Below are 20,247 nucleotides of genomic sequence, written 5' to 3' on the forward strand. Positions count from 1 at the left end.
CATTACTATGGGAAAAAGATGTCCTACTGTTGCCATAAAGCAAAATCATGGGAAAACAAAAGCAAACACTTAGAAACATTCCCATCCTCCCCATCCCCCCCTCCCCCTGCAAAAAAAGAAAAAAAAGGCTTTTGAATAATGTGTCTCCTTTCGAGGTTATAAAAGTCTCCCAAAGATAAAAATCTGTGATTTCTGAAGTGCAGCAGCACAGTCCTATGGCAAATGCACCCATGCGGAATCAAAACTACCTACAAAATTGCATTACAGGTAGAGCTGCAAGTCACTGTCTGAAAAATAAGTAACCTATTTAAATGTATAAAGGGAAACAAGTGAGCTCAGCCATGAAGTAGTTCTCAGCTGAAATGTCATGAGTAGCAGCATTTGCATTCAGCCTCCCCATGAACCCAAAGGAGCGCTATGCTAAACTGTTTCACTGACCCACGTATGGACAGGCTGACAGGCTCTTTGTTGCAGAGTCAAGTTAGGAAATACCAGAGCTAAGGTTGTCCGTGCAACCTTCCTCTCTACCCCCCGTGCGGACGTGCCACAATACGGACTTTAATTCCATAATCCCTTGGTCATTTTCCACTGGCTCCCTGCCTCCCTCTGTGCGGAGGAGGCACAATGCTGCCTTAATGAGCAGACAGGCAGTGGCTTGGCTTGTCATTATTTGGTTTGTGACTGTGGACCTCATTCAAGTGCCACTCTCCAAGTCCTGCTCTGAAAATGTGGTGTTTTACAGCTTCTCCCATAAAAGTCTCGCAGTCCTTCACAGACACAACCCTTGCACCCTGCAGTGGGAGTTCAGTGGTTAATACCCTCGTTTTGCAGATGGAGACCAGAAACAGCAAACGTTTTAACATCTACTGGTTCTTGCCATCCCATGCCCGTCCATAGTGCTGGAGCACAGTCCCTGAGGAGGGCTGATGTGGTTGTGAGCACTTTGTACCTCAGCAGATCAGACCTCCAGTCAGAGAACAAGGGAAGGTAGATGTGGCCACCCCATTGGAAATGAGGATGTCGCCAAGCTGCCTTGCACAGGGTCCTCAGATCTCAGTTCTACCCTCCAGGCTGGTCCCCTTCTGATGCTTCACCATGTTTGCCTCTAATGACCTCTGTTTTCTCACTGGTAGCAGCATTATCCAGCCCAGGTCATAGTAAGACAGGTGCAAGTAACCATTACTCCCCTAGCCTTTATCCCATTCGGAGCAAGAACAGCCCAGGACCTGTTGCTCCTCTTGTCTCCCTTCTCTGGGTAATACAATTGCAGTTAGGAAGCACCGAGCCCTTCACCTTCCATTGGTTTCTGCCCTCTTTCAAAGACCCTTCTCAAAGCCGAGGAAGGAGAACACTCTCTATTGCTGGTGCTGTGCTCTGTGTGTACCTCATTACTACAATTTCCTCCACCGCTACCTTCAGCCCTGCCTCTTAAATCTCTGCCCAAGCTCTCCATCATACTCCTTTTTCCAAACGTCTTTCACCCAAACTTCCAGTCTGAAGGTAACTTCTCCATCAGTCCCTGGTCCCAGCCTCTTCAACCTCTGTGCTTTTTGTCTTAATGTTTCTTCCCTCTGCTACCAGCCCTACCTGCCTCTGTCTGACCCTCAGGCAACCAGGGGCCACAGACTGCAGAGCTTTGGGCATCCAGGTGTGATCAGTGCTGGTCCTACAGGTCCAGGTAGGCTGAACAGACCTTTGCCATGAAGCAAGAGCCCCTCTGTAGGAAGCCCACACAGTTACTGTCATTTATTTTTGACATATGGGGTTAACATTTGAAATTAATTAATTAACTCTTAAAACTTCATGTCCAGTGTCTTTTGACATTGTGGTTTTGATCCCTAACCTCAGGTTAGGGATGAGGAAGAGTGTGGCAAGACAGCTGTATGAGGCATCCTTCCTCCTCTCAACTGCACCTACCTATGAAAGTGGACGCCCAAGTTATTTACAGCCCTGTCCCTGCTCTCTAGGCTTTAGATTGGTGAAGGGTCTTTATGCACATTTGTGGGTGAAGCTGAGGAACCAACAACAACTCCCTTATCCAAGGCACAGTTGAAGAAGCAGCCATGCAAGATCCCCACACGGTCGTGGCAGCTCACCTCACCCAAACCTTGCCATGGCCCTGTGGTTTCTGGCTACGGCCCCTGCAAAGCAGAGTTCTGTGTACAGGCAAGGTGCTCCCAGCACAACCCCTCCCCTGTGCCCCTGGGCAGAGGGGTCCACAAGCCAGGGCCCCAGCCTGCATGGACAGGGCATGGCCTGAAACCAGCAAGGCGTCCTGGAATGGTGCAGCTTAGGGAAGCAGTTGCCTTGGCGATGCTTTTACATCACCTGCCCAAATTTCTCTCCTGTACCTGCACAGGTGCCTTTTCTGACACTGCCTCAAGGATTAGGGTAGGCTGCTGAGAGAGCCTGGGGTTTTGGTTTGGGTTTTTTTTTGTTTATTTTTTGTTTGGTTGGTTGGTGGTTTTTTTTGTACTATTCTTGACTCTATTTAAAGTCTTCAGTTTTCACTTCAAATGCATCTTGAGCATGAGCAGACAGGCAGCAGCAGCAACTCAGGTGGAACCAGCACAGGCAAACCCCACTTTCATGTGTGGGGAGTTTCCCCTGTTCGGCTCTGGGAAACATGGGCCCTTGAGCTCTGCAGCTAGTGAGCACTACTGCAGTCATCGTTTTCTATTAGGTGTGAAATTTTGATGAAATGCTCTTTTTTAATTAAAGTATACAACTCCCTTCCTCCAGCTAATAACCAAGTAAAATCAGCAGTTGTGTTGGGCTGCGAGAAGTTGGTTTGCTGAATATCTGGTAAGAAAATTAAATAATGGTCTAAAATTAAAACAGGTGCTTGTTTGTTAGTTGTATTTTTCCCTTCAAGCAACTTCATGGCTTCTTTCCTGCTATCCCTTTTTCTTTGGAGGAGCTGCCCTTAAAACCCTGCAGAGTCTTTGCATAATTTTTCTTTGAACTGGTCCTCCTCACTCAGTGTCTATAGTGATGCCTGCAAAAGCTTCAGAGAGCAGCTTGGCTGTGGCTAGCTCGTGGCCTGAGCTGCTCATAGTATTCATTTCACTTTGGCCTTCTCTTGCGCTTGTGTGGGGCATATAGCAGCTGGCACGTAAGGACCCTGCTCTACTGTGGTGCAAGTAATCACTGTTAGTCTGTTTTGTTCTCTTACAGGATTTTGTGATGGAGAAATAAGGAACAGTAATGCCTTAGTGTCTTTGTTTAGTGAGGTGGGTTTCTTTTTTCTGTAGCTTTGATGCCACCACAAGATTTATGAAGGAACAATAACATGCTTTGATTGTAGGATCAGCTGCATTGGACACCTTGGGGTACAAAGCTTTTCAGTCCAGGAGTCAGAGGCAGGAGAGGGGCTGTGAACAGACAAGCACGAAACTTCACCTACTGTCCATATTAGCCCTAGGATGTTCTGAGATTTTAATTTTTTTTTCTTAAAACACTACAGGAACTGTACATAAAAGCAATTACATATATTATAAAATGGACAAGCCTGGCCTCAGGTGTTACAATAATTGCAAAGCCTCTCATTTTCATGTTTTTGTTGCAGATTGATGTCCTCAAAGCAGATGTGGAAAGCGCTGAGTGGAAAATTTTGGAAAACCTGATCCTGGAGGATGTTGTGGAGCAGATAGGACAGCTGGTTTTTGAGGTGCACATCCACTGGCCTGGGTTTGAGGTCAGTGGCAATGACAGCACCGTGGTCCGGTACTGGTACAGTCTGCTCCGAGAACTGGAGCTGAAGGACTTCAGGCTTTTCCATACCTACAAAGACTTATCAAAACCACAAATGTTTCTGAAAAAGGAAGCCTTCAATGCCAGTAGCTGTTACACACTGAGCTGGGTAAATACAAGGTGGAGATAGCAGAAAGGAATTTATGATGTGTGACTGTGAGCCATCTGGCCCCGTAGCGTTATTGAAGAGGACTTTGGCGTCACTGGCTAAAGTTGCTAAATATGCACACAGTGATTGCTAACAAAATGGACTGGCTTTTATTTTTATATGTTGTCAAAAGAACCGCACTAGAAGATACTTGGTGCAGATCTGTGTAGCAATGTATTTGCCAGCAGGTACACTGTCTCAGAGAACAGAGGTTTCTGTAAAGGTTTGTCTGGGGTGGCTAACAGCGCAGCTTCCCAGGCTGCCCCGTGCCTGAGTGTGCCAGCACAGAGGGCATCCCTCTGGGGCTGCCCCAGGATGTTCTGCTCGCTGAGCTGCACCGGCCCCTGGGCAGCAGAGTGCTCGTGAGGAGGTGCCTTTCTCAAAAGGGTCAAGTGTTACTTCTCTGTAAAGCGATTGTCTTTGATTTACACCTTCTTTACTTTTGCCTTATTTCCTATGGAACAAATTTTAGGCAAGAACAGTATGTTCTTCAACCCACTGGCAAGTTTCAGCTAAATTTGTCAGAGGCAGAAATCACCACCAAATGAAGTTCTTAACCTGTTTCATTCAACAGCTTCTGCGTGCTCTGACTTTGGCTCTATTGAGTTCAGTGCTTATCACACAGGTGACGGTGGGACAGAGGGACTCAGCTGTAGGAAAAGCTGCTGCCAGCACTCCTCCTCCTCACCCTCCAGAGGCTTCAGCCACAGAAGACAGAGCTTCCCTAGTTCCTCTGCTCAAAGAATGGCTTTGTTTAAATGACTCTTGCAATGGCTGTAGCAAATGTTTTTTTTTATCTAGTGAGATACTTATTTAAAAGAGCTGAAAGTGAAACCTGGTCTTTTTTGTTCATTTGTTTGGGGTTTTAGTTGAATGTTTTGCTGTGTGTCTTCTCCAGCACTGCGCCTGGACACCTGCTACCGCCTCAGCACCTCCCTGGCCCGGCTGCCTCTCCCCAGCATGAGCAGGCCAGACCCCAGGTCTGCACTGATGCTGGCAGATGTTGTGGCAGAGGCAGGTGCCGTGGTCTGCTGGGGCTCTGCTGGCTGGCGTGTCTGCAGTGCACTCCCAGCAGCCAGCCTTGGCCGTTCCCTGAGGACCTAAGGACCTGAAAAATATATAGCAGATTGGGTTTTTTTCTTCTCTTTCAAAGAATTTTGACATTAAACTTTGCATTAAAATACAAGATGTCACCACTTCCATGTCTTTCATGTATGGCTTTTGTAACTGCATTTGGTTTCTGACTTCTGCAGGGCTCAGTGTTCCTCCCTTTAGTGTGCTTCAGCCCAGTGTTGTGTTTCTAACCAGTCTCTTTCTGCCCCCATGTTGTTCCTTCTCTTGTAATCCTGGCATTCCCCTCTCTCCTTTCACACCCTCCTTTCCTTTTTCACCCTCTCTGCTGCCTCAGCTCCCTCACCCCCTCCTTCCCAGAGCAGGGCCCTGCACCGGACCCAACATGCCCACAGGATCTCAGCAACCAGTCAGAGGGGAAAAAAAAAGAGTAGGAGGTCTTCCTTCCAGCCAGGCGAGTCAGCTTTCTCCGAGAGGCACTGCTTTGCCTCACCAGTGGATCAAGCCATTCCCCTCACCTTCCAGAGGCTTCTTCCCCAAGGAAGCATCTGCTTTTCTCCTCTCCTACCTCTCTGAGGGCTCCTGCTGCCCCAGGGTGGGCAGGGACTGCTCTCCCCAGCAGAAACTGCTTCAGCCCTTCAGGTCAGCTCCCATTCTTCCAGAAGAGGCCGGCAGGTGGGTGACCCTGCTGGGGTGACAGTCTTCCTCCCACTGCCCTTGCTCTGGGGCTGCAAGGAGTCACCTGCCCTGACCCTGGCGCCCACCTCCCTACCAGGACGTGCAAGGCCCCTCGTGGGGCTTGAAACCGCGGCAGTGAATCCAACTTTGAACATCCATGTTGGCCACAGAGGCCACAGACCTCGGCTGCTGTGGAAGAGGCAGAAAAAAAAAGGTCTGCCTGCTTCAGTGGTGAGGGACTAGGGTGGTGAGGGGCTGGTGGAAACGGGGGCAGGATTTAATCTCTTGAGGAAGCCAGCTCTGTGCCCTTGTGCGTTCAGGTTTGTATCAGTCTTCCAAATCACATCTGAAATTTTAACTTGTGGCTAAATGTCAAACCCTTTCTTTTTTAACAAGCGCATGCTAGTTTTTCAATCTACTGCCTCTCAGTCACGCTGACAGTGCCTTGCGTTGTATGGGGTCTGCTTCACCATTTTATTTTCCTTTTAAAAACAAACCCATCTACTTCTTTAGTTACAGTTTAAGAGGACTTCACATGGGTTTCTGCACATCAAACACCCCATTTGGGGAAGAAAGTGGACGGTGCAGCAGGACCAGGACTGCTGACCAGGTGATGATCCCAGGTGTGCCTGTGTTGGTAAATTAAGCAGTGGCAGGCAGCGCGCACAGGCGCTGGAAATGGCTATCTGGTTAATGAGATCCCTGGTACAATTTTGGCTCAGGCTATCTAGGACTCTCTGAGACAATTCCTAGGCACAGCTAGGGAGTTTAGCCCAAGCCAAGGACGGCTTGGATGCAGCCACCTTGTTTGGGAAGCTGAAAGAGCTTAGTAAATGAGCGCGGTCAGGCTAGGCTATCCTTGCCAGTTTGCCCCGAGGCTGGGGAATACCTCCTGGCACCGTTTGATTTCCTGGTATAAACACAGCTTCTGTTGCTGCTCCTGCACCTCCCGCCTGGGCTGGGGGGCAAGAGGATTTGCAGTCACCCAGAGCGGGGTGCTGTGGGGCCCACCACATCCTCAGCTCTGCGGCGCTCAAAATCAAGATGACATAGTGCTGCTGTGTTGGATTCCCCATGTCCAAGATGTTAGGCAAGGCACTTTGCACAGGGCCGAGCCACATATTGCCGTCCCTGAGCCAGGTAATACACAACGCAAGGGAACCGCGACCTCTGAAAATGGGTGGGAAATGCGTTCTCTGTGACAGCCATGCTTGCTGCAAACCTTCCTACGTTAAATACCGAGGTGGTTTGATGATGCAGGGCCATGAGGAGATTCTTGAAAATGCAGACGGTGCCAGGATTTCCTAAACCAGTATCCAGCTTGTTGGAATGATCCCGCCTACTGCACCGCAGAATGGCTCAGCTCCCGTTTTTCAAATAAGGGGGTGGCAAAAGCCCAGTTGTGAGTACTCATTTATTAAAAAAGCATAAAAATATGGGCTCTAGCACTGCACAGGTTTTTCTTCCTGATTAGTCTTACAGTAAGTAGCCTAGTGGCTTATTATCGTTTGTTTAAGAAACCAACAGATAGCGGTTAAAAAACAAATTGCAGGATTGCTTTCTGATGTTTAAATTCCAAGGGGATGTAGATCTTCCATCATTTATTGCCCTGAAGAAAAAATGGTGATGTATATGTAAATTATAGAAAAGGAGTGGAGGTCAATCCTGGTTCCTCTTTGCTTAAGTTATAGAGTTTAGTAAACCCTCAGCTAATATCTTGCTCGGGATTGCCAGGAATAATTCAGGCTGTAGCAAATGCATCTTCTGCAAGAAAAGGTTTCCAATAACTATGGTAATTTTTAAGGAAACCTTATCTCAGATACAGGATAGATAAAAGCCATTTATCATTCTGGAGGCAGTTATGTGATATTATGGGAGAAAAATGAACAGCTCTTATTTTATGCAATCTCGGTGCCTTTCTACTTAGCATCTCTTAAAGCAGAGCTACAGCCTTCCTTTCTGAGGTCTTGCTTTCGTGCCGTTACCCCTTCTCTTTTATTGATCGCTTTTACCTAAAGGAGAGACTCAAATGAAGTCAGTTCCCATCTCCTAACGACTGCCAGGTAGGCGCGCAGGGGCACAAGCCAGCGCTGGCTGACCCTGCCGCAGCAGCCAGGCTGGCACTGAGGGACGCCGGGTGGGCAAGTGTGTGTCCACCCACTGCCATGCCCAGGCACGACTGGCCCCTGCCTGCTGCAGGGTCCCAGCCATACACCCTGCTCAGGCGGTATCACCAGCCTGTTACGGACAGTGCTGAGAGAAGGGCAGGGATCCAGGACTGCTGGTGACCACAAGCTCTTGCTGCTTCAGCGCTGAAGAGCCACCAGCCATCCACCTGGCCCGGATTTACTGCTACGTGCTGGCTCTCAACCACACCAGCTACTCAGGGGACATCCGCACACATCTGGCACTCGTGGCCGAGCCTGCCTTGCTCCTGTGGGATGGCTCCTTGCAGGGAGCATTGCAGTGCCCAGGAGCAGCCCGGGAGGAGCTGTTGGAGAGGCTGTGAAGCAGGTAAGGAACTTGCTGAGAGGATCTCCCTGCAGCGAGCCCCACAGTAACCATGTGCCAGCATTGTATCCACATCTCTTTCCAGATCAGCCCTGCACAGAAACTGCAGTAGCTGCTCCCTTCTTCAAGTGCACCATTAAAACCAGTGTGGCCAGGGCATTCTCCCATTATAGCCACAGCCTGGAGACTGGTAACTACATGGCCATGCCATGCAGGAAGAAAGGGCTGCTGACCTGTCCTGGCATTGCTAAAATATTCCTGAGTGAGCGTCTGACAGCGTCCAGCATCTCCTGCAGACAATGCAGTAAAGCTTTTCTTTTTCCTTCTGGTTGGTCTGAGAGATGACTCACCAGAGACCTGCTGCGGGGCCCTGCCCTTGACAGCATCTGAGGAAGAAAGTGAGACTCATCCTTCAAACTCCTACTGCCAGGAGCAGCACAGCAAGGTGCCCAGACCAAATCAGGGCAGGGAGGGCACACAGGGGCCAAATCATCCCATGTCATCAGGTGGCAGCTGGCAAATGTGCGTCTGTGGACTGACCTTCCAGCAACCTGCTCAGCAATGCGCTTGCACCAGAGTTCATTGCAGAAGAGTGGCCTGTCCCCTTTCCTAAGCTGTGTATCTATACTAAGCCATCGACCACGTGCTCCTGGCACCTTCTGCCACCCTGGATCTGCTCAGTGTCACTCTTATGGGTATTGGGCCAGCTCCGCTCTCCCCCGAGGCTTCTGGCCCTCGGTCCCCAGGTGCATTGGGCATCTCCCCGCACTCCCTGCAGGCATCCGCATCAGCTCTCCAGAGCAGCCAGCCCATTGCCTTCAGCCTGGCACTGGGTGAAACCCAGCCCAGGAGCCTCCTTACCGCCCACACCTCCGGTCATTCATGGTGGCCGCAACAGTGCCAACCCCAGCTTACGTAGACATAATGACCAGGTCTTGTTCCCAAAGTGGAGTTGTTATGGCATTAGTTTGCCACCCCCACCAGGAGATGTTACAGCTGGGGCTAAAGTGGATCTTTGCAGAGATGACCTGTGTGTAGTGGCAGTGGTTCTCTTTCAGAGGCTCCCACAGTGATTTATAAATCACTCACATTTGTGAATCAGAATTTACAGGTGCTGCCTGTGACCTGGTAAAGATGAAGAGCAGTGACAGATTTGAATGCCCCAGACTCTCACAGTTAATACTGCAACATGGACTTTCCATAGAGAGCCCACGGCAGCACAGAAGGGGATGTGTTAGGACACTAACGCTCCTCCAGGGCAACCAGTCCGTTTCTGAATGCCACGCTGGCTTCCTTGGAAGTTCCAAAATTTGACCAAAGAAAGGTCTGATCTCCTACCCCACTCCAAAACCTGATGTTTATTGCATGCATGTCTGGCCCCAGGCTCTGAGCCCATCGGTGACTTGTGAAGGGTTGTTCTTCACGGGTGCCTCTCAACTGCGAAAGATCAAAGAAAACAAAGGGAACATATGTCTGGCCTTTCTTGGCAGATGCCAAGAAGACATATTATCCAGTAGCACACCTGAAGAAATAGCACTTGTTCTCTCTGGTGAATTATTCAACAGCTGAGACCATCTGGTTCATTCAAAAACTTTGATTTCATGAGCTTCATTAGCCGCTCCTTTGCCCTTGAAAAAATCCTCAGGGTTATTCAGTAGGAAACGACTCTTGATTCCTTTCTGCTTGTTAACACAATGTGACATTTAATTGCAGTCAGTAGAGACCTGGTTTAGTGCCGGTGGAAGTTCAGAGCTGACCTACATTCAGAGACACATTCACACTTGCCTCCCTCTGCTGGCTTTCAGGGGCAGCATCTGCAGAGCAAGCCCAGCACTTGAAGGGAACCACCAGTGATAACGAATGGCTCACTTCCCTTAAATAGAAGTCCCTGGCCATGGTGTAGTTTGACCTGCCTGTTGTAAAGTGTTTCAGCTGGTTCAGAAAGAGACCTTTGCAGAGACAGCCCCGTGCTACATCCCTTATCCTGTTGGGCAGGGCCTCACACAAGGAGAAAAACGGGAGCCTGCTTTGCACTGCCTAGAAACAATGACTCAGTGAATACCAATGCAACGTCCCTTCACTTTCTGGTGGATTATCACCCTGTATGTGCTTATTTTTCAGCAATTTCCTGAAAGAAAGTTCAGTGGTGTACAAAAACTTCTGTAAGTAATTAAAATGCTCCTGTGCCTCAGTCTGTACGTCCCCCACTATATTTGAAATTCCATTTCTGACTCAAAACCAAACGATGTGAATCCCACCTGTGCATCCACCTTCAGATATCTAGAGTGGAGCCACCACCCTGGGCACCACATCCCTCACAGGGAGGTGAGGACAGGCACCTGACTGCTGGCAGACCTCTAACGCAGCAGCAGCAGGATCCTGGCAGTATCTGCACCTCTCTGCTGACACCAGGCAGGAGCAGCCACGATGCAGGGGCTGGGAATTCATCAAACCCCATGCTGACCTCCCAAACTGACTTGCCAGGCAGGAGAGGCCTTCAATCACCTTCTTAATTTGTCTTCTTCTTTGCGAAGTTAAGGAAAACTGCTCCAAGACATAGGAGAATTCAGCATCTGAACACATATTATTCCATAATGTTATGCCACCTTTTTAATATTGGAGGAATTACGACAAAAAGAAAGAAAACCTGACTTGCCCCCGCCCCCCGCCCCAAGGTTATCCTAAGAGATCAGCACCATGGGAGGGAAAGAGAGGAGCTTGCTGCAGAGAAGCTGTTCTGACCAAACTCAACAAGGTTTTGAAAACTCTGGGGAATGGGGCTTACTTCTCTCCCCCGTAGATGTCTGGCCTGACAACTGACTTCATTCGGAGGCCGATTGCCCTCCTCATCTCCTGGGCAAGGAATATTGGAAGGGATCACATTTTACAGAGTATATATGGAGGATCTGAAGGAGCAAGGTTGTACATGGATGCGGATGCAAAATAAAACCAACTAGCCTGGGCGACCAAAGTCACAGCTGCCTGGGGAAATTAACCTGGTGCAAGCTAAGGTATGAAGTTAGAGCGTTACAGGTCTTCTAGCACAGGCCATTTTTGCATTTTTTTCTTTTTCAATGTTGCTTTGCAAGAGTTTAAACTCCACTGAAAAACCACTTATGCCGCAATTGAGGTGTTTAGCTGGTGAGTTAGAGCAAGACACCAGCTGTGGGGTAATTATGCTGGGAGAACTGGAAAGATTTGCAGCTCCCAGAACCATGTCCAGGTAACTGCCTGTGGTCTTGAAGCTCCATAAAGTTCCTATTACTGAAATGACTCCCTAGAGGCTTTCTTTTCGTGTCTTCCTTTCCCAAATCAGAGAAGGAGGCTCAGTCAGGCTTGACATCTTTCAGACTAACCAAAAATACCCAAGGCCTAAGGAGAACCTCTTCTTCTGAAGGACAAACCCAACCCATCTGCAATAATGTTTCATTTTAGCAGCCTCCCAGTGGCATGAAGCCCCAGCAGGCTAAAAGGAGCCTCCGAAATGCTCAGTGCTTCAGCATTTAACACATTTTAAATGTTCTATCATACCACAAGATAACAAACAGGTCTGAGGTCAAACTTCCAGAGTACCTGGTGAGTTTAGCGGTCCATGCCCCACTGAAAGTCATTGCAACTTGTTTGTAAAAGCCTTAAATTCTGCAAGCAGCTCCTGTAAACATAACCCTGCCACAAGCAGTTTTCTCCGAGCGCTGCAAGACAGCTGTGGTGTATCTGGGGTTTTTTTAATCAGCAAGCCTGACAGAAAAGACATATTTTTCTGCAAGATATGAGACTTAACTTTTGAGCGTATGCTAGCGAAGTCAACCTACGGTAGCAAGTCTTAAGTAGTCTCCAGAGGAACAACCTCCCTGGAAACTGATTTTTCTGGTGTATAGGTTCGGCTGTTTAAAGTCTTCCAAGCAAAACTCCCCTCCCTCCTCCGCTCTCCACATGTTCTCCCTCATGCAGGCTGCTTGTCATATGGAGTCTTCCCAGCAAATGGGAGCAGGATTTTGTAATGGCCAGCTGGTAGAAGGTACATTGTGTTACTGGGCTGCCAGATCCGCAAAGCTCACTGTTTAAATCAGCCTTTAAAGACCGTGGTGCTGAATGATATATTGAACGTCTGCCTGTTGCTAAAAACTGGCTTTTTATGAGACAATCTTGGACATTTCTGGATGTACAGTGACTTAGATATTTGTTCCTCGTAATGAGGGCAAAGACCGAGCAGCTCCATCTTACTGGGGACAGTTATATACTCTGTGCAAGACAGATGCCAAGACCATCTGCTGCAAGAACGACAGCCTTCTTACCACCGCGTTGCATGAGGATGTGGGATATTTTCCCCTCCCGCATATGAAAAAAGTCCAAGAAAAAGATGGCACAAGGCCAAAGGAACTATCAAGTTTCCCAGGCAGAACTCCAAGAATGATGGAGATAGTTCACTTATCTGAACAAGCACCACTGTAAAAGTAATTGGTATTAATAAAAGTGGTAACATATTGGCATGTCATTTCTGAAAATTACAGATGCATGATCAAGGGGAACAAAATTATGATGCTGTGACAGCAACCTGGAACTCCAGCTTGCACGTATTCCTTCCCGGCAGCGTGACACGCTTGCCTCCAGCCCTCCCAAGAAGCTCCTTTTGACTTGAATCACTTTGTTGCATTCTCTGACTAATGTTAGAGGAGAATAAATTGGGGGAACTTGAAACATGCCCTTCCCTTTTCTCCCAGTGCTGCCTTTTCCCTGGCTCCGTCTGCTCACACACCAAGTTCAGCCTAGGGGTCTCAGTCTAGACTTGTTCTGACCAACACTTGTAGCAGACTAATTTCTGGTGAAACATGAAATTGGGAAGATAAGAGAAGGACATGATTCGAGTTAATTAGCTGAGCAAAAAATCTTTTCCCAGGTGGCTTCTGGAAAGACAAGTCTAGACTCGCACAACAAACACACAGTCTATCCTCGTGCACAGCAAACTAGCTGACAATGTGAGCTTTGGAGTTTGCAACTCTCAAGCCGACGAGAGGGAATTATCCTCATAAAAATTTCCCCTGCAGGCTTCAATGCAGATGTGATAAATGCCACAAAAGATTAACACAGTGACCAGCTGTGAGGGGCAAAGGATTTTATCTGAAAGTTTCTAGGGGAATTTTGACTCTGGGCTTGTTGCAAACGCTTAATCCCAGTTCATCAACTCCAGCATAATTTATTGAGTCAACACTTATTTTTGTTCCCCAAAGGCAACACTCAGTATATTACTACTAAAGTTTATACACTTATTTTTGTAGTTAGTATATACACTTGTGTGTGTAGATCTATATAGATATATATAAAGTTCTACCTGGTAGGTGACACATGGAAAAATGCAGTACCAATTAGAGAGCCAAACATTCAGTGTATTATGATTTAAAGGCTTTTAAGCATTTGGGAAAGATGTTTCTGATATGGAAGCTCATATACAAATACTTCTCACAGGACTGTATCTGCTCTATTCCTCCTCTCCTCCCTAGTTCCCTGTACTTATAAGCTGTTAACAGTCAGGGCACTCTGCCACATATCCATTTAGGAAATGTATTTGAGGGAAAAAAACTGTTCTAAATCATTTCAGCCCACTTTCTCCTGAAGCGGCACCCGGGGCAGAGCGCACACCAGAGCTCAACTCCCTGCTCAGAAGTCAAGTCTTCCCTGTGAAAAGAACCATGTCGGAAATTCACCCGCTGCGACATGGCGGCAGCTCACTCCCACCCGCACCCTGACGAGCTGAGAAACAGCAACAGCCTCTTCTCTCCCTGCAGAGGGGACCGTCCTCAGGACACACTGGACCACGGGCTCTCTCCTCTCCACTCCAGGCTCCACCGTTTCCTGCCCCAGTACTTGCATGGCAACAGCCAGTCACCACCAGTACGCTGTTTGTGAAAAGAGGGTGTGGAGTTTTTCAGGTACGCCAAGGCTACCGAGATGGGAAAGTAAACACAAACATTTAACCTCAGTGCAGTCACCTGACAGCAAGAATGGACAGTGGAAAGACTCTCAAGCTCAGCTTTACAGAGTTGGTCTAAAACTGTGTTAACCTCCATGTTCACTCCCAGAGGCCTGTCTTCAGCAAGCACTCTTCGGAAGAGCAGAACTGTCCTGTTAATCAAACAAAAAAAGCCCAAACCAACAAAAACCCCACAAAACAACCAGCCCATTTCCTTCTGTCGACACAAATTGAGATTCTTTGCATCTCATCTACAGAAGTGCCTCAGCTCCTATCCGGCTGTCAATTAAGGCAATTATTCCTTTGCTATTTTTTATAATTGATGAGGAGTGATTGGATTTATAGTAAGCAATATAGTGTAACTCAAAACTGTAATTAAAGACTGATCAATGGGATAAATTCCTTACACATTTTTATTTCCCTTAGGTGCTCCAAAAAGAGAGTGGAGAGGGAGTTGAAAGGTTTTTTTTTTCTTGGTTTCAGCGTGCACTAGTTTTGTATGAACAGTGCAAGAGAACGGGTTTATCTGAACACTGGTACAACTGCAAAATTAAAATAGCAAATGGTAAGAAATATTTTAAATGGACACTGCTCGGCAGAAGAATTAATGAAGCTAAGCAGGTTTCTTATAAAAAGATTTATTAAAAATAAGTTCTTTAAAGAGAAAAAAGAGACGTGTATATACATTAAATTGTCAAAAAGTTTATGGGGCTTATAATACAATGTATTCCAAACTGAATAAGAGACATTAACTTTTTTTTAATAATGTGTCATGCTTACTGGAACTTAACATCATCATATGGGAAGAGAAAAAAACAACACTTAACACAGCCGTTACAAGCAAAGTATTGAAATTGAGGAGTACTTGCAAAGATGAAACTCACTGATCAGCGTGATGCTATTGTTAAATAAAGACAGAAACCCAGAGTTTATTAATACAGCCTTCAGTTGATTCAGTTGATCTGATGACTGCTAGCTTCTGATTAGCTCTTCACTTCTGCTGTGAATTAACAGATCTTCACAAGTGGCTTTTTGTTCTATAAAAGTAGAAGTATTTTGGGAACAACCAAATACCACCCCAAACCAGGTATACAAACGCATCCTTTCCAGCTCTACCGCAGTAGATATCAAAGATTTCTTCTTAGGAAGAGAGTTACACAATTGCTGGTTTTCTCCTTTAACTCCCCACACCTCCGACAGCCAGAACCACAAAAATAGTTTTTCTTAAAATTGTTTTATTTTACAAGAGTGTTTTGCACAAACAGTGACGTGACGAACTAACACTTGATTCTGCATGCTTCAGACGACCTCAGCCTCTCATACCCAGAGGTCATATTTAGAACTACATCCTTTCAGTTGTGTCTTCTGAAGATTTCCCGTTTGTTAGTGCGTATGTACAGCTAGCTGAGAACTGCAGTATTACAAATGTCTACCCATCCTTACAGCAGAATTCATTCTAATCTCAGATGTATGCAGGACTTACACCTTTGGATCTTCGTGGCTTCCTCTTTAGTCCCATAGTTTAATAAGACCATCCCAGCCGCATGTAATGACTTTAGATGTTTCGTGTGGATGCCACACTGCACCGATACAGACTTTATCATGTGCTTTTAATCTGCTGTAGAGTTTTGTGGTCTTCCAGTCCCAGATGTTAAGTTTTCCATCTGCATCTCCAGATATCACATAGCTATATGAACAGGATTAAAATAAAAGCTGTATCATGTGTGAAGACTGCTTCTATTACAATACTTCTACACTGAGCAATGGAAAAGAGCTTCACCTGTCTGACAGTCTGCAAACATACCTACCAAAGAATTAGCATTCATGCTGTGCTCTAAAGCGCACAAGTCCTGCAAGAAGGTGATTCATCAGCTGCGCGGTAAATGTGCTAAGCAATGGGATTATACCATACACTGTGTTCCTGGAACTGAAGAGAATGCATCAGCAAAAGAGAAAGTGCCAGAAGTTTTTTCTAAAATTTATAGACACTTCTCTCCACTTTTTCCTCCAGTTTTGCTGATGTTATTCTCCAGTTTTTACAGTAATGCATATCTTATGTACATAAAGTAGTAAATGTATCGGCGTATTACTAAGCAAATAGGATGAAAAGGATGGTTCTCTGAATAGTAAATGAGGATACCCACACCAGGCCTGCAAACTGGGCAAGTCCGAATCCCCGGGATTCCAGACAAGTACACAGTGTGGCAATAAACCCTGTGCTGTGGACCACGCGCAAGAGCCAGATGCAAGTCAGAAGTGGAAGCCTCCTGTGCTGCACCAGAGCTAGGGAAAACAAAGGGAGTCTCTAGATGGTTTAACAGCCGTGTATATCATCTTTGCAGAATAGGGAATCTGGACTACATGGACTGTCTTCTAAATGTTGCTCAGAGCAGCTGCTGAGTATAACTTTGTCCTGTCGAGTGACAAGAGCAAACCTTCCATTCTGCTGCTTGGCTAGAGAACTCTGTCTGGGGCTGAGTTAATAAGATGGCTGTGCAGCAATGAGTGCTGCAGAGGGTTCAAAAAGAAATGCAATGTCTGTGCCAGCAAGTTTTAAGATGAAGTTCATTCCCACATAAACTTACCTCATGTCAGGTGAAAAATCCACTTGACAAGCGTAGCCCGCTACCATGTGACCTTTGAAAATTTTCTTTTTGTTTAATCTGAATCTGTTCTGAGCTCCAAAAATCAGAATTTGGTTATCCATCGACTGGCAAGCCAACCACTTCCCTACAAATGCAATAAAAAAGGTGGCATCAGAGCACTGCATCTGAAGAAACAGACTTAACTGGAAAGTTTTAACAGATTTTTGTAACTTTTCTTGCACTGTCCTGACCCAGATTTTCATTATCTATCAGGGTTCTAGGTAGCTGATATTGCTTCTGTCTGGTACAACCGTCAAGAGGCAAAACCTTATGTTTGACAGGCTTCAGGACACCTATTCCTACAAAATGCACTCAGGACTCCAGAAAAGCTCTGGCTGTTATAACAATGAGCTGCAATAACCCCACTGACTTACTGATAAATTCTTAAGCTACTGAGTAAGCTTGCTGGTGCACGTAATCAGTTAATCCAGATGAGGTGAAAACCCCCATCTAGCTGCAATATATTTGATTACCTGTTTTGTGGGTACTTTAAGATGGTCGCCTTTCGTTTTCTTTACGGGAAAAAACAGGTCTAAGGCAGACTCAGGAGTCTGAAAATCTTTATGAATTTTTGCAAATATTTAGTATCTCTGTCCTAATGGAGTACAATTTAATAAAGATATTTTAGTGAAAGAAAAAAACCCAGGCTTTGTTAATCTTAACTCTATCTCATTTTGCGTCTTCACAGTGCATTAACTCCTGCCTGAGAATCCAGTGATGATGTGCTACAGAACTCCACAGAACAGACACTTCTGTCCTGAACTCTGCATTTGGTCGCTGCCTTTCCAATGTTTTATGCAAACAATGATAACATAAAATGCACTGACTTGACTGTAAATCTGACCATGCTTCCAGCTACTGGCTTGGAATTGGAGGATTTTCTTCAGCCTCCCAAAGAAACAAATCAAGTGTGTACCCCAAGCATGTTAACCTTCTCTTCTACTTTTTAAAAGGTCTGTTTCCTGCATTGCTCAAGAGGAAGATTTTAATTGATGAGATTCATAAATCAGTACCCCTAAGCAGAAAAGCTTCACATCTGTAAAATCTTCAATTTACTTTTCGTTAAAGGACTCGTTTAACTCCAAAATGATGCATGATGTCTGGCTCTATCTGTATTCTGAAGGAACTTGTTTTGTGTGATACTGGACTACTGTAGATCAAGATAATGTTAGTTAATGTGACAGGTGATGTCTTGAGCTGAAAAGATGATTACTTCATCCCTAACATCATTTACTATCTCATCTCAGAATTCAAATACTCAAATGCTGGCCAGCCAGAACTGGAAAAAGAATGAGAAACCCAGTATTTCAATGTGGAAGAATGAGATGAACTGAAAAACTGGGTCAGAATACAGCAAATTGTGCAATTTCAGAAACGGGCTGAAACAGGCCAGCTTGGGAAGCTAACATTTTTAAATGAAGCTACCTTTTTCTCTACAATCTTCCTTTTTATATTAGAAATACACTTCTGTAAGAATAAAATATTTACACTGCAAAGCAAATACAATTTGATGCTGATAGCTGGCTGAAAGCGTTAGCTGCCCAACAAGATGATCAGCCTCTACTCGGCATAATGGGACTGTTAACTGTAAATCTGGCAACACTTCAATGTTGACACTAAAGCCGTTTAATTTTGGCCAAAACAGATAACAGAGATTTTGTCCTGTTAGAAGGATTTTCACTGATTACCAGAAGCACTAAACCTTTATCTTCCTTCAACTTGATTCTAACTGAAGAACATAAACACCAGTAAAACATTAACATATAGAAACACTGAGATACTTTGGGATTTCTCTTATGCAAGAATTATTTGGGCTATATTCAGAACAGAAAGGAAAAACATTAACAGGATCATGTACAACATCAGTTTCTGCTTTAACGGTGGCACCACAAGGACTGCTGAACTTGCTTAGTACTTTGCAGCCATCGTCAGTTCCCACCATTGTTTCTCTTAATATTTTAAATACAGCAAAGAGCACATTGTAGATCTATGAAAAGAAGTCGTCCTTCTGCCCTGTCTGGATGAAGGTCTAAATTTAAATTGATACAGTCCTCCTGATATAACCCCCAATTTTGACATACTTGTTCTTCTTAAGACTTTTAAATCAAAACCAGATCCAATCCAATCTTGGAATAAATGCACACACTGACTTGGCGGGGGGTGGGGTGGGGGTGTAGTGTGCGGTGGCACATGGCAATGTTACAGAGATATAAACGGCGAGACATGCTTACATAAACTAGGCCCAAGAAGGCAGTAAAGCGTTAACCTACCATTTGGGGACAAAGTCACGGCTGGCATTGAATGCATACTTGGCTCAGCTATGTACTTGAAGTCTACAGGAATGTCCCTGCAAAAGGAAGAAGTATGTGTTTTATGAAGACATGGAGATTTTCCAAAGGGCTGCCCCCAGTCAGCTCATTTACTCAGCCACTGAGTCACGGGGAGTGTATGGCGGTGTCCAAAGGAAGAATGTGCAAAAGCTCAAAAATATTATGAATGCCCACCTAGACAGCTCCAGCTGTAGAGCTGTCTACATGATAACCTCTGGTAAAGTAAGTTTACCCCAAATGACCCAGAGTCTAAAGCAGAATCATAATATCATAATTCCAATTGTTAAGAGTAAAAGTGTAACACCAGGTTACTCTATTTTCTCCAGTTTAGCTGCAGCTCTTACAAAAGTCTTATATATGTACCAGGAATAGACTGATATATGCTTGTGTCTTACTGGAATGCCTTACTGACTTGAATTTTGTTTTAACTAGAATATTTCCACCGTTTCTTTTTTTCTTTTTTTTTAATGGAAAAGAAAACAGGAGTGTCTGTCTCTCATCTCTCTGACAATGTCCTTGTCCTCCTGATCTCCCCAAATGGGATGCCAACCAATTCCAAATGTTTACAGCTGAACTGAACTGTGAACTCCTTGGTCTCGATTCCATACAGGACTGTGGTCAGTGTATGTTAACACCACACACTGCCCTGTACAAAGGCATGTGGACTTAAGGAAATCACCAGTACAGTCTAATCCTTACTCTGCAGAACCGTCATTTGGTTTTGACTGTATAAATTGAATTACTAATGGACTGTGTATATTCACAGTATTCCTCATACCCTACACTAGAAGGCTGGTAAAGAGGGAAGGCATACATGTCTTTCTCATTAAGCAAAAGAAATATCCAGCAGAGAATAGATTTGATTAATGTATTCAGCAGAAAACACATGCAAAATGTTCTGTAGCAACATTAATTAATACAAAGCAGATGATTATGACTTCTTTGTCTAATTCACCCAGGAGAAGAGCTGATGGGGCACTATCGGAGCAGAAAGCGTGGGTGGCTGCCTTGTACTCGCTGACCAAGCCTTGCTGGATGGCGATACAGCTCACATTGGCAAGGTAATTACAATTCTATTTTATTGTGGAGTAAGTTATTTCCCATCATCTTGTGTTAAGCAACATGCACATGGGCAGCAGAGTG

General features: G+C 45.6%; 2 protein-coding genes across 4 annotated transcripts in view; one reads left to right on the forward strand and one right to left on the reverse strand.

The window, feature by feature from the left end:
- The window catches only part of METTL24 (methyltransferase like 24), a 62,153-nt gene extending 44,646 nt beyond the window's left edge, over positions 1-17,507 (forward strand). The window contains exons 5-6 of one of the 3 annotated variants that reach the window (XM_064447476.1): positions 3,569-3,697; positions 17,463-17,507. In XM_064447476.1, coding sequence (XP_064303546.1) covers positions 3,569-3,697; positions 17,463-17,492 — 159 coding nt within the window. In that variant the 3' untranslated portion in view covers positions 17,493-17,507. Of the gene's footprint in view, positions 1-3,568; positions 5,104-17,462 lie in introns of those variants that run through there. The other 2 variants (XM_064447474.1, XM_064447475.1) reach the window with 2 other exon arrangements.
- CDC40 (cell division cycle 40) overlaps positions 14,748-20,247 on the reverse strand; it is a 44,985-nt gene continuing 39,485 nt past the window's right edge. Inside the window, exons 13-15 of the mRNA XM_064447467.1 lie at positions 19,045-19,121; positions 16,715-16,859; positions 14,748-15,816 (exon numbers count right to left, since the gene is read on the reverse strand). Coding sequence (XP_064303537.1) covers positions 15,639-15,816; positions 16,715-16,859; positions 19,045-19,121 — 400 coding nt within the window. The 3' untranslated portion in view covers positions 14,748-15,638. The remainder of the gene's footprint in view (positions 15,817-16,714; positions 16,860-19,044; positions 19,122-20,247) is intronic.

This window comes from Phalacrocorax carbo, chromosome 3, assembly GCF_963921805.1.
Source record: "Phalacrocorax carbo chromosome 3, bPhaCar2.1, whole genome shotgun sequence".
Classification (NCBI taxonomy): domain Eukaryota; kingdom Metazoa; phylum Chordata; class Aves; order Suliformes; family Phalacrocoracidae; genus Phalacrocorax; species Phalacrocorax carbo.